The sequence below is a fragment of the Vigna umbellata genome, chromosome 5, assembly GCF_029865625.1.
Source record: "Vigna umbellata cultivar VRB3 chromosome 5, Vumbellata_1.0, whole genome shotgun sequence".
NCBI lineage: Eukaryota > Viridiplantae > Streptophyta > Magnoliopsida > Fabales > Fabaceae > Vigna > Vigna umbellata.
The window spans coordinates 22,496,978-22,512,408 of record NC_142169.1 but is presented as its reverse complement, the minus strand read 5'-3'; the positions used below and the strand labels follow the sequence as shown (position 1 = coordinate 22,512,408).

Sequence of the window (15,431 nt, the reverse complement as noted above, 5' to 3'; positions counted from 1 at the left end):
TCTGTGGTTATCATGATATCAAGAATTCTGTACATGTGCTCCTGCTTGTCTTCTTATTTCACAATGGACAACAGGACAAAAAGTATATTATCTGGTCCTATATTATAAATATAAATTCCATATTGATTCTTGAATGAGAGCAAGACAGATTTTATTCAAAAAAAAAAGGTTTTTCTTATATAAAATTACTTTAATACTCTCATTGATCTACATGTTTTACCTTAAGCTCAAGTCTATATTTATTTTCTTATATTTTTTAAAGAAACATAAATCTAAAATATTGTTTACTAAATGTTTAAAAAATTCGTCTTACCTTTCTAATAACTAATACAATCAATGAAATTATTTCTCAATTATGCATACTTACAAGATAATAACATCATATCTGATCAACAGACAATATATGTAGGTATTTTTCTTTTTAAAATATAATGACAGTATAATTAAATGCTATCAACTACTTTTCAACTTGTATAAAGTTAATTAATTTTACGTACATTTAATTCTGGTAAAAGTATTTGTATAATTTTACAAGCCTTCATTGTAATTCCCTCAATTAGAAACCTGTCTCTTCTGCAACAAAAAGATAAGCAGTGGGAATGGTGAAAGATTGATGCTTCTCATAATGCTAATTCCTAAAACTTTGAAAGCTAAAAAGGGGTCCAAATGTTGATGTTGTTCATGATCAATAAATACACAGTTACTGTCATTCTTAAATTTTTAGGAGGAAAAGTAGGTGTGAATTTGCAGGTTCTGCTCTTCCAAACACATCTTTAATTACCATTAATGTTCTTGGAATGCTTACTTCCAAGGTAGGTGGTTGTTTCTTCATATATTTTTAACATTTGTTATATGAATTTCTCTGAATTTGCCATGTGGTAATTTGTGTTTTAAGGAGTTTTACTTTTAGAAATGTTATAATTCAAATTATCTTCTACACATATCCAACCATCTGTTTGGTTAATTTTTTATATTTTAAACTTAAAATTTAAAATGCTTAACATAGAAAATAAAAGAAAAAAAATAGATGTTGCAATGGGTTTGGAAATAATTTCTTGCGTTTTTTTAATGTAACTATTTTAGTTATAAAATACAGTGGTAATTTTATATATTCTATGGGCATACACGCAATGGTATATAATGCGTATATATTTTTAAAATATTATTTTAATTTTATTATATATACAATTAAATAAATGAGAAATAGTAATTGAATTTAATAACAAAAAATTGTAATCACTATAACTGTTGGTGGCTAAATTTTTTAAAGTTAATAATTCATTTCATAATCAAATTTTTAGTTACATAAAATAAGTGACTAAATTAGTCACTATATATATTATTTTTATTTTTATATTAATATATTATAATAAATATTTTAAATAAATATGTAAAACTATTTAGTACATAATTATTAATATTTCTGATATTTAAATGTAAAAAAAAACTATAGTTATGTATTATTATAAATATACTATACTATTTATTATACATTATTTTAATAATATATTAATATTACTATTATGTTATATTATACATTAAAGTATGTTATTATATGATTTTTGCAACCATGATTTATGAGGGGGGAAATGTTCAATCTAATGTGTGAGTTTTAAGAATAAAATTTTCATTAAAAATTAAGCCTAAATTCACTTGTGATGGTAAATATGCAATTACAGTCCCATAAAAATTTAATCATACGCCTTATATTTCAGTTTTTAAAAATTTAAATAATTATGATATCTAGTTAATTAATATACATTCAATTCATTCATTTATAGGAAATATTAACTCAACCATGTAAATTATCAAATTATCGATATCATAGGTAGTTAAGTAACAAATACATATTAACATATTAAAAAAAATCAAATTATTTAACTTCAGAAAATTGAAAAAACAAAATATATAACTAAAGTTTTATAGAGATAAAATATATATGTAGTCACACCAACGTTATTTTATAATATGATGGCTGATGTAAGTTATAGTGATCCACTTATAAGGGCTGATATATTATATTATCTTAACCTTATGATAAGTCATAATCTTGAATAACATATATTAATTAATTATATGATAGACACACTTAGTGACAATAAAAGAATTAAAAAGTTTGAGAGTCAAAACTTGAATAATTGGTTCTTAGATGTTTGGTGGTAGAAATGATAGTATCTAATGACTCATCACCAATGAACAACGAAGTAATTACTAGAAAAGAAAATTATTGTTGTTTATGGCTTCACCTAACAATGAAAAGGAAGGGTTTGATTATTTGGCATGTTGGAGGACATAAGTGGTGCATATCCAAACACCACCTTAGTGGCAATGTTTCATTTGGAACTTTCCCAAAGTGTAACAAAAGTAATATAAGACCCCACTTCGATTAATAATAAAATAAATAATCATAATTTTATAAGCACTTCCAAACCGACCAATTTTACATATAAGTTGACTGTTACCAACTTGCTTTTCTCAAGTCTACTTTTAATGTACTTGGTACAAAAGAAACTACTTTTATTTTCTTTTATTTAAAGTAAAAAGAAAAAGAACACAAGAGTTTTGATGGAAAAAAAGAAAAGGAAAAAGATAGTAGGCTTTTTTTCTACTTTTATAAATATTAATACAAGGGATGTAATTTAGTTTACTATAATTCAAAATTATATATATAACTTTCTCTTACCATTTTTTATAATCAATTCAAAACAACGTTTTGACTTAAAACAAAAACAGTTTTACATAATGATATAATATAGCAAATAATGTGTTAAAATATATGGTTTATTTATCACATTGATCTTTGTATTGTAACAGTTTTATTATTTTCCAACTCTCTTTTATATGATATTTCATACTCCACCATTGATAGAGTTTTCTGTTTTACTTGTTTTATATAGAATAATTTTTGTGAAAATTATTTTTGGACATTTGCTATCACATACTTCAAATAATCATTTTAGATATATGTACAATAGTATTAGTATATTAGAATAACTCATTGTGTTATTATCATTATTTAAAGCTTTTCATGAGACTCGACTATCTCTGTTTTAAACCAAGTGCATTCATAATATTAATGAAAAGAAAAATACTTTAAGGAATGTCAAAAGAGTTAATAAGAAGATATAACATTAGTTAGAGTAATATGTTATCATTCTATTAATCTACTAATCTACTAATACTTTTAAATCACAATATTGAAGAAATAAAACATATTAATATCTTAAAAATATAAATAGAATGCATATTAATATTTTTTTTATAAATAAATATGCCTTCCATTCACAAGTAAAATAATTTTTAATATTCCTATCATATTTTATTAATCATGATCACATAAAATAATTTTGAATCCACTAAATGCTTCTAGATTCTAAGACTCATAAACATATTTATTTTTAAAAATAATGATGATTAAATCGGATAAAATTATAAAATTAAATATAAACCTGATTCATTATATAAATATAAAATTATAAAATTATGTATGATATAGATAGATTAACAATTACATAAAAAGACCATAAAAATATTTTATTATAGAAAATACAACATCTCATAATCATTTTTATTTACATAAATCTCATATTGACTTACACATCAAAATTTTTGTAAATACATTTCTCCTTTATAGTGATTTGAAAGTGCGAAACACATATTATCAATCTAATCAATCCATATGAGAGACTGTTCGAATGAATATATATATATATATTTAAATAACATTATAAATTTAAGGAAATTGATACAATCTTTAAATGATATAGTGTTTTTTGCAAAATGATGTTGTTTCAAACAATTTAAAATATATATAAGGTAAAGCCTAAATATATGGTATTGTAGTTGTAGTGGATGTAATGAAATGGGGGTTTAAAATTAGGGTTGAAAGAGAAGCATAGATAGGAAGGATGGATGAGAGAATTTAATGAGTGAGGGGACCTGATGGCTAAGATTGTAACGTTGAAGTTCAAATATTGGAGAAATAGTGATTAAGGTTGTTCATGGCATGATGATCACTCAGGAGACACCCGTGGATCCTATAATATGTGCATCAACCGTCCTAGTATCTCACAGTTAACCATACCATTCAATCGTACCATCATCACCAATGCCAGAGATGCTGACACCAATTGTCACATCCATACACACTAAAACTATAACATCCTTTACAAAACAACCTAATTTACTTCACATTGCTGAAAAATAATTAAGTACCATAATTTATTTGTCTATAAAGAATTAAACGTGTGATAATAATTTTGTAAATGATTTTTTTTATGTTTGATTCTATGTGGTTAAATATAAAAAGTATATTATTTTATATTTTACGTAAATAAACATTTTTACTAAAAATCAAAATATAAGATTGTTACGTTAATAATTTACCAATATATAATAATATTATTATTATTATTTATATTTAGGTAAATTATTAAGATAATAATCTTGTTTTTTTTAATTAATTATGCATTGGAAGGACATGTAAAATCATAAAGAAATGGAATATAATAATTGATAGGTATTTTAAAATAGTGAGAACATGGGTCTTATCGTGATTATAATTGTATGAATAGTAGGTGTAAATAAAGTTCCTTAAATGGATGGAGTCATCTTAGTTCTTGTAGAGTAGTTGGGTCTTCTATAAAATAAAAGAAGCTAACTACTCTTTTTTTATGTTGCTAATGATTCAATATACATAGTTGCATGTTAGGTTTAGTTTGAAATTTATAAATATTTAACATGTGAAGTTGTTGATACGAATTCTATTGAATGTGTGTTGTTTGATATTGAAAGAATTTGTAGTGATTGCTAGTTGAATGTATTGGTTTTAGGTTGCTTGAAATGATGGGACTAAGGTTATAATGAGTTGATATTTGTTGTTGAATTTTAGTGTGACATAATGATAGAGTTATAGTTAGTTTTCGATCTAAATTGGGATTTTGGTAGGTAAATTTCTACAAGAGCGACTATTGGAGCTATAACTTATGTTTGGGAACTGTATTTAGGTCATTTAGAACTTTTTTAGAAAAGTTAATTAACCAAAAATCTGATGATGAATGGAAAATTAGTAAATAGATAAAAGTATAGGCTAGTTTTGGTCTAAAAATGAGAGTTTTAATAGGCGAGCTTTTGAGATAAGAGTTAATTGGGAAAAAGTGAAATTTCGGGTTTGTTTTTAAGTTATTTAAAACTGGTTTGGATTCTTAGTTCATAGAAATATGTTGGAAATTTGTAAAAACCTGATATGTTAGCTTTTGGTGGATTGGTATGTGTTTATGCAACTAAATTCTGGCCAAAAGATAAAAATGATATCTTCTTTTGAATATAAACATGTTCTTAAATCAATTCTAGGATACCTTATACTAATTTTGGTCATTTGGACGAGTCTTAGGTTCAACCAAACAAGAAAAATCATGTTAATGTCAAAACTAATAGGGATAATCGATTATCTTACTTGATAATCAATTACTTCAATCACAATGTTATCTTTTCTTCAAAGCTCTTTAGAATAATCGATTATCACACCTGATAATCAATTATTTCAGTTAGAAAGTTGTCTTTGCATGATTTTTCTTTGGAATAATCGATTATCACACCTGATAATCCATTATCTTTAAAAAAAATATTAAAATTTAAATTTGTTGGGCGTTTTATTTCTAAGTTCTTAGATGTTTTATTTGCTTTGGATTCCTTATTCGGGTGAGTTAGTTTATAAATTTGTTATCTTAATTGATTTGAATAAATGGATATTTATGGTTTGTGAATATGTTTATGTATATGTTTATGGTGGATGAATATGATGATTTGCATAATGCTTCATAAAATGAAATGTTGAATAATAATATGTATGGTAGTTTTTCACACATGTATGATGTTTTGATGATAATGATTATGTCTTTATCATGTGTAGATTTACGTAATTCCATGACTCTGGTGGAGAGATTCCATGGTGATGTCCTATAGTGTATGTATTATTGTGGGAGCTCAGTCTTAGGGGTTATCTTGACACTCCAATGGTCATTCAATCTCAAGTAGAGAGGGATGTCATGTGGTGAAAGTACTAGAAGGTCCTAGTATGGAGGTCGATACCATTGGCAAAGGACGTTTTAACGAATTAATCTTGCGTGGTAGTTTGAGGGGCCAATTATTCCACCACTACCAGTGTACAACCAGCCATAACTCGACAATAATGCATGTATCCATATTTTGAGTCTAGATTTCTTACATGTTTAGGTGGTATGTTTAGTTTGAACTGAAAATATAATATATTAACTTATGTATTTCTATTATATGAAAGATCTTTTGGTAAGTTAGGTTACCCTTTCTTCTTTGTTTTTAGTTGTCTATTTTGTTTATTCTCTTTTGCAATGATCACCTTAATGGTGTGAGCTTAGGCGATATCTTTAGTGAGCAGGTGCTAGAAAGAGGTGAAGTTGATGTTGGAAGTCTCACATCGACTAGAGATAAGAGCAAATTATAATATATAAGTGAGGTGCAAACCTCACCTTACAAGCCGGTTTTGTGAGGATAAGTTAGGCTGAAACCCACTTTCTAATAGTTGAGATGTAGTAGAATGTTTGATTTCAAGTTTCATTTGTTAATGTAAATATCTTATTACACTTTTCGTTTAGTGTAATATTTCGTAATAGTCCAGGTTTTAGCATATATTTTATTATTATAAGTTATTTTTGGATTATTTGTAATAACATCTTATATACTTCCTTTGAGTTAACAGATTATTACTGAAGTGTAAGGAATCCTATAATAGTTAAATGTTATGAAAAATTAGGATGTTACACACAGTACTAGATACTTTGTAGTTAAATAGAGTAAAAGATTAGTTAATTAAAATAATAAATTAATTAATTAAACTATAAATTCTTAATCTAACAGTCCATGTAACTCAAAATTGAAGCATAGTACCACGTAGTCCAAAAATAAAAAGAGTATCAGAATTCATATATATAATTTTAGATAAGATCTCATTTTCATTTTCAATTTCGAAAGTTCATTAACCTTGGATTTTGAGATCCAGAAGCAAATGAATGGTTCTTAATTAAAATTTCCGTATTTGTTGGGAAAAGCCTATGAATGTTGGTTTTATTCGTGAAATTGGCAAAAGAATAATAACAATAAGTGCTTTCTTGGTAATATTTTGGCAGGTAGTTTTTACGTGGTTCTTTTCGCTATGTGAATCTGGTTTTACCAATTTCATACGCCTTAATTAAGTTGAAACTTTTATTAACACAAATTCATTTTGCTTAAATTCTACAAATTCGTAAGAGTTGAAAGTATGAAAATTCAACTTTGCTACGAATTCATTTTGGATATATATGATATGAAGTTTCAAACTTTACTAATTATAAATATATATCTTTCTTTTTTTTTCTTTCTTTTATCAGGCAGAAGAGAGAAAACAAAAGGATCACGAAGTGAGAAAGATGGTGTATTAGAAACTTACAATTTAATATGTATCTCAACATATCAAATGTAACAACATAATAAGATTTTATTTTTCCTTAGAATAAACATTAATTAATAGAAAAATATGTAAAAAAGAATATAGTGATAGTTTGATAAATAAGATGAAACTTGCTACATGGATTGATATTAGGATTTGTATACACATTTCAAAGCATAATTAATGTAATATAATAAATAATATATTAATTAATATTAATTACAGTAATAATTGATATGATTTTTCTAACAATTCATCAAATGGTGTACAACTTTTACATTGTTATCCATTTATGTTTTCTTTCTTTTTCAGTCAATCATCTTGTTGTCATTACTCCACCTTGGATTCATTCATCAAAAGATTAAATTTCTCACTAGTCAGCTTTTCATATACAATATTTTTTGCATAGTTTTCTACTTGCGGCAAATTTGAAAAACATAGTATTTTAAAAAGTATATCACATTTTAAATCTATTACGTTTTGGAGGATCCAAAATATAGTGTTCTAGATTTGATGGATTAAAAATGTATTTATGCAAATAATAATTCTTAATACTTTTTATAATTACTTATATCTTGTTATAATTACATTTTTTAAACTATATAATTAATCATTAAAGTATTATATATAATCAAATATTGATGTGAAATCCCTGTATTTATAATATATTCATATACACATGAAAATATTCCCTAAATTAAAGAAATGAAAAAAGAAAAAGAAAAAAAGAACTTGACCTATTATGTACCCGTCACAATAATCCCAAACAAAGACTATAATTAAACTTTTAATAGCATACACCTAAATGTACAAGACAATAATATATATGGAGGACTAGTACGTGTGTTTAGTGTAGTAACTAATATGAAAAGACAAACATTTACTCAAATTTTATTTATAAGACAAAAATATATAGAATGTGAAACTTAAAAAACAATGGTGTATCACTAGTGAAAAATATATTTTTTATAGCTATTTTTCATACTTGTTAAAATCCACCCGGTATAGAAAATGATGCGGTGGCAGTTCTGTAAATATGAGAAACTTTTTTACACCAACTATAATGAAAATAAGTATAAAAAGTGATACAGTAACAATATAATAATAAAATACAAATATGTTTATACCGGTTGCAATCAAATTAAGTATAAAAATTCTTTTGTGTTTATACCTTTTAACCCTAGAATAGGTATAAATTATTGAACTATGCCAGTAAAATATTATAACAGTATGAATTAGTTTACAAATTCAATTTCTTTTTCCTACATTACTTTCTCTTCTCCTCTGTTGTGCAATTTCTTTTTCATTCTCCCGCCTTTTATGTTCTCCCTCCTTCCTTCTTCCTCCTTTGTTTTCCCTCCTTCATTCTCCTCCATTCTCCTTCGTTCTCCCTCCTTCTAGTTACCATTGTTCTCGTTCGGTCGTTGCCATTATTGAAGTTGTCGAGGTGGTGGGGTGAAGCTGTTGTTCGGCGTTTAAAGTTGTTCGTCGTGGTTAAAGTTCTTGACCGTGGTGGGTGAAACCCTTGTCGTGATGTGATGTGTCGTCGTCACGTGGTCTGCCGTGAATGAGTATATTTTTATGAATTAGGGGTTATACTGATATAATTATTCTCTGACTTTTCTTGGTTTATATTTTTACTATTGTAATATGTTATTATATATCTCATAATATGAAAGCAATTATTATAATTGGTATTATTATGAGTAACTGGTTTCATTGAATAGGCTAAGAAGTAATTAGGATAGACATATCATAACAATATTAGACACTAACAAAGTTTGATGTTTTAAGGATATTTTTTAGGACAGTCCCTAAATGTGTCCAACCCATATGCACGGTTCTTTTGTCAAGTAACATTAAGACCTTATCTTCCTTGTTGTGTATAAACTGGCTTTGTCCTTAGGAAAAAGACACCTAAAAAAATGTGTGATGCACAAAGTAAACCATTAGAACAAAAACTTCACTGGGGACCAATGTATGTTCTTCCATAACTCCTATGCAAATTTCTATCTTTCAGTACATTTCTGATATGCAAGGAACATCAATAATAAAAAATACCAATTGAAAAGTATATGAACAACGTGTGAAGTGATCTAATCTTTTTGTTTTACTGATTTCTTACACAGACACTTGTTCATTTTTGTTTCTTTTTTACACGTATTGGATCGTTCACAGCTGAAGATTTCAAAATCTTCCATCTCTCTTTCCACAGAATTAAGAAGTGAAATAATAGAAAACAATGTAAAAGAAAAAAAAAACAGGGAGAAGTATTTAATGAACAAACTTACAGTTAAACCTACAATTGACACGTATAAAATGTATAAGATGTTTCACGTGAATTTGTAACATGCGTGCATGTATTCTAAAATACATTAAATTTTGTTTTATACATCTTCCTTAACGTAACAAGCAGTCAATTATTGGTGTCGGTGATTAAGTGGCCTTCTCCGTGGAAAGGAACTCGTGGTGGTGCTTTTCCTAAACATCCAAATTTCAAAACCTAGCTAAGTTTGTAACAAAATTAACAAATTTATCGACGTTATTCGAGTGTTGTTCTAATTGAACATTTTTCTAGAAATAACTACGTAACAATAACAAATAGTTAGAGAATCCGTGATCTGCCAAATTTATCAACTTATCTTCTACTTGTTGAAGTTGACCGGTCATCAACTAAACTTTAGAGGAAAAGAGAAAATTAATGGGATTTTGGTCAAATATTTAAGATAAGGGATTTATTCAATTTTTTTAATTTAATTTTTATTTTTGCACTATACTCTCGTATGACCAGTGAGCAAAGGATTAAACGCGTTACTAAGGTTAATCAATTACGTGAAGACGATGATCGACCAGCATAAACATTAAAGAATTTTAAGTACAATCTATAATAAAGCTTAAAAGTAAAGTATATTTATCAAGTATTAGATAGTGATTACTACAGTATCATTCATAAGTTCATCTCGAAATCTATAAATATGAATTTGAGGTAAGAAAACAAGTGATTGTATTTATTGTAAATTTAAGAATTTACTGTGATATCTCATAAATCAAATTACTTACTTGAAATCTCCGCGACTTAAAGTTAAAACAACAAAAATTTAAGAAAACTCGACAATAAATACTTAGAACGACGAGTGACAAGAAAAAAATGTGAAAAAGAGTATTTGATTATGATTTCTAACCCCACACATGAAACAATTTTATTTTAAAAAATTTAATATAGTTTCTTATATTAAATTGGAAAAAAAAAATAACAACTTTTTTTGAAACGCATATATGGTGTTCAGAATCACTAATAATTTTCTAAATCGTGTTAACACCGATTTAAGTAAAGATATAAGAGTGAGTCTTGATTCTGGCATTGATCATACACAACACAGTAGTAAGCCTAAATAAAAAGGAAATGGCAGTACACAGTAGCTTTATTTACAAGCTACCATAAATGGTGAAAAGTCAACATATGCGATCCCTTCAATTTTGCACCAAAAACAGAGGGACAATAACTGGGACTAACAAACTCTTCCAAATCCTTCATTTCCCAATTAACTAAACAGTGCAGAAATTAATCACGTTGTCCATTAAACTAATCCCAAAATAAGTGCTTTTGCGCAGCTCCAAGTACAAGACCTCGTTTAGATAACAAAGCAAAAGACAGACACAAGAGCGTAATAAGCACGTTTTTTCCTGCTCTTTCTGCTTTTAGAAGCTGCAACTTTCAAAATTTAGTTTATATATTTACATTAATTGCCAACGCGTTCATTGCTGGAGCCAAAAAGACATCAACCACATGCACTCATCAATTCATTACACAGATCCCTACTGTTCTTTGCTTTCACCCTCTCAAACAACTTGCATTCATATTTTCATTTTACATTGCACTTTCTTCCCATCTACATTTCCGACCCACCAATCTTTAACCACACATGCCACAAAATCTAAGATCTGCATCCATCACAACGTTGTCAAAAACTCTCCAAAACACAAGTCAAAACCACTTTCCTTAAAACCACTGATTTTCCAATAACCTGTTATTTTGGAGAGTATGAAACTCTCTGCGCAGAAAGCTCTCAGAATAATACATTTCGATACTGAAGTTATCAAAACCCAACACTGTACTTTTTCAAATAGATTACAAAATCTTGTGTCCAAATAACTGCTAACAAGATATTACAAAATCAATGATTAAAAAACAGATACTGCAAGTGCCCTAAATCAAGGACCAAAATCAAATTATTTAAATGGGTATAGACAGAAAAAAAAAAAATCATTCAACAGGGTCTGATTGCATAAGATGAAGAAATATCATTATACAAATATGAGGACTTGGGTGCATCTGTTTGAAGGTCGTATCTTCTGTCAGCTGCACTGGTTTGGACACACTGGCCCATAACTTTCCCATTGAAGAAGAATACAAAAAATGTAATTTCAAGATGAATGGGTGTATACACAAAAGTAGTGACAAAATTGGTCAGACTAATTCGATAAATAAAAAATAACAACATAAATTTTCCTTATTAATTTTCCCTTGGTGTGTTATTATTCTATCTCACCATTATTAATTTTATTATTTATCCTAAACTGTTCTGATTAACAATCTCTATAGACAGAAGAATCCAACACAGACGAACACATTTGTCTTCTGATGACATAATTAAGATCGTAATTACTCACACCGCGTTGGACCATCGCGAAGTCCCAGAACGACCTCGGGGAAGAGCCACCGGCCTCGGGTATGGACTCCGACGAAGCGACCAGATCAACATTCTTATTCTTCAAAACGAACCCGCTCCCGCCAACGAGCTGACTCAGTATGGCGTACTCGGTCACGGGGTTTTTCCTCTTCCTGTGCTGCGTGGCAGCGCGGACTATCTCCACAGCCATGGCGCCGGAGAGCCGCCGCACGCCGCGAGCGCCGCCTATTATAACGGAGGACAGAACAACCCGCTGCGTTTTCTTGCCGTGTTTTTCTTGTTTGGAGAATACAAGGACCGAGTTGGGGCCGGGAGTTTTGAGTCGGGCGAATGGGTCTTTGAGAATCAAAAGGGTTTTGACGTCGGCGAGGATCACGTGTTTGAAGGTGCGTCTGACGCGGCCGAGGAGCATGGGGTAGCAGGCCCAGCGGCGGAGAGAGAGAGGAACGCGGTCGAGGAAGCCGGCGAGCGAGTTCTCCGGGTCAAGCTCGGAGGCGTGGAAACTGAGGACCGATCCGTAACCGAGCGAGGAAGCGGTTAAGTTGGTTTTTGTCTTGGGACCCCAAAGAGGTTCCTTTTGTTGCTGCTGATGTTGTCTGAAGCGATTGGGGTGGAACGAGGACTTGGGGAGCTGGCGCAAGCGCGTGGAGTTGAGGCGGGCGTGGAGATGGAGCAGAGTGGAGAAGGCGTGGTTCTCTTGGGAGATAATGGGGGTGAATTTGGAGGAGGAGGAAGGGGAGGGGAAGAGGAAAACGACGTCGGAAGAGGCGGTGAGGTAGGAGCGGTGGAGGAGGCGGAGGAAGAGGCGGAAGTCGTCGAGTGGAGTGTCGTCGGGGACGTGGGAGATGAGAAGGTCGGACATGGATTTGGTGCCTCTTCGGTGGAGCGTGCCCATGCGTTGGAGCGCGAAGGGTGTGTGAAGGGTGTGTGAAAGGGCGTGTGAAGTGGGTTTTGTGGTGAGGGAAGCGTTGGGGAAGGTGGAGAGAGTGAAGAGGAGGAGCGTGGTGAAGAAAAGAAGAAGGCAAATGGAGATGGTTGATTGTGCTTTTGATAAGAGGGTTTTGGAAGGGGAAAGCAGGGTGAGTTTGGGTTTGTCGGTGATGCTCGATTTGTTGTCTTGGGAGAACAACACCAGAAGCATACCCATACCTATGCCACTGCTATTGTTATTGTTGTTGCTGTTGTTGTTCATGTTTGGTTTTGTAACTGTCATTGTTGTGTTTGATGATGTTCTTCTGCTATGCCTATGCCTGCATTGCTGCTTCTCCTTCTTCTTCTTCTTCAAATGGTTGAAAATGGTGGGTGGAGAACTTGCGAGACTGTTCGCTCATTTGCTTTGCTTCACACAGCCTCTCTTTCTTCTTTCTCTCTTTTATCTCTCTTACTCACTTATACTCTCATTTTTTTAATGAACACCTTAAAATATTGTTTGATTGATGATTGCTGGTATTAGACTACACAAACTACAGTTATAAAAGAGTTAGATAGCTATTAATGATGACAAATTTGGTTTGGTTTAGGTACTTTTTATCTTTTGCTTTTATAATTATGGTTAACTTTTCTTGTTTTCTTTTAAGATTTAAATATCCATATTTTCCAAATTAAAAACGCTACGATATGATTTAGGCTAATTTTGTATTTCTGACATTACTCTTTCTATATTTTCTTTTTCACGTTTTGGTTTTTAAAATATATACGAAAATTTTGGTTTCATATTAAATTGTTCATACATAGATTTTTTTTCTTATATTTTAATTAATTAAACTATTTCGTACCTGTGTGTATTAAATGGATATAATAAAGTTACGAAAGAAAAAACAATTGCAATTAAGTTTATTTCTGAATAATTGATATGCTTCTTTTTCTTACAGTGTAACATTTAATGACGTAAATATTTTATTAATATAGTACAAAATATTTAATGGTTTTTTTTTATTATTTTAAGATGTTTAATTAATCATATATTGTAATTTATATGTCAAAATTTGTATGATAAACTACGATTCTTTATATTATGGAAAATTAAAACTATAGATTATAATACTGTGTGTAAAAAAAAGGTACGCTTCAATTTTTTTTCTTCTTTTTTGTTATGTAGTCGTAAATTTGTTATAATTTACATTCTTCATAATAAGAAAAATGCTCACTTTATATGTTTTCTAAATGCCACATGTTTCTTCCGTCGCATATTTATCTCATGTATTGAAATAATTTTATTCAAATAACTTCATTCCTTCGATAAGTGAATTATTTTTATTTAGACATAATGAGCATTTTTTTTAGGAAAAAAACAAAATAGAAAATTGATGCTTGGTTGAAAATTCGAAAAACATTAATCACTTTATTTTTTTTAAAGGATAAAAGCTACATAGTATTAAATTGGATTTTTTATTATGAGAAATTATAACTACTTGTATATTTTTTATAATTATTAAGTAAATATCAAAAGGAAAATGTATGAATTATCTAACTTAATTTTAGAACTCGTTTTGATGATAAAAATGTATTCTTGCTAAACATGTTTTCTATTTACAGACACAATTTTATGATTTTTTTTTTAATTTATAGATTAATTATGTTTTTAACTTTTAAATTTTGAAGGTAATAATTGAACTTTGTCTTTCTCAAAATCTATATTAAAGTTACATATTTGGCATAATGTGAGAAAAAAAAACATTTTATTACTGAGAACTTAGGAACTCACAAAATAATATTAAATCTTTCATACAACAGAATCTATTTTTCTGATATCAAGATTCTATGTTTATTACATATGTTTTTTATTATTTAAGATTAACATTAGCTAATGAACTTTTAGAAAATATTTTCACATAAATGGATATCTTTAACTATGAAAGAGATTGGAATTCTCTGAATTAAAGTCACCACACTTTAAATGAGAATAACTTTTTTTCCTTGTACTTGTTTCTCATATAGTGTAGTGGGAAACCATAATGTTGTGTCTTAGGTTTAAACTTAATTTGTTTTAATAACTTAAACTGATTTATATTATTTACTTCATATCATTTTTCTGTTTGCAGTATAATAAACTAACTAAATCAGATCAGTTATATTGAGTTGAGCTAAATCAAAATAACCAACATAATGTGTTGATAAACTTTATTTTTTTATATTTTAAATAAATAATACACATATACATGTAACTATGGGATTATTTTTTTTTTTTCAATTGGAAAAATAAAATAAAATGTTGAATTGTTAATGGAGATTCCATGGTTGAAAATAAAGAGTACACATAGCAGAGTATGATTGAAATG

At 29.0% G+C, this 15,431-nt stretch overlaps 1 protein-coding gene across 1 annotated transcript; it reads right to left on the bottom strand.

The window, feature by feature from the left end:
• Nucleotides 1-11,726: 11,726 nt before the first annotated feature.
• Nucleotides 11,727-13,597, bottom strand: LOC124828678 (uncharacterized). Its single transcript, XM_047302031.2, has one exon. The coding sequence runs from the start codon at nucleotides 13,364-13,366 to the stop codon at nucleotides 12,050-12,052; it is 1,317 nt and encodes a 438-aa protein (XP_047157987.1). The 5' UTR covers nucleotides 13,367-13,597; the 3' UTR covers nucleotides 11,727-12,049.
• Nucleotides 13,598-15,431: the final 1,834 nt, after the last annotated feature.

Bases quoted from the DNA above. Each gene is read 5' to 3' on its own strand.
- LOC124828678 (XM_047302031.2), bottom strand. From the start codon at position 13,366: ATGACAGTTACAAAACCAAACATGAACAACAACAGCAACAACAATAAC.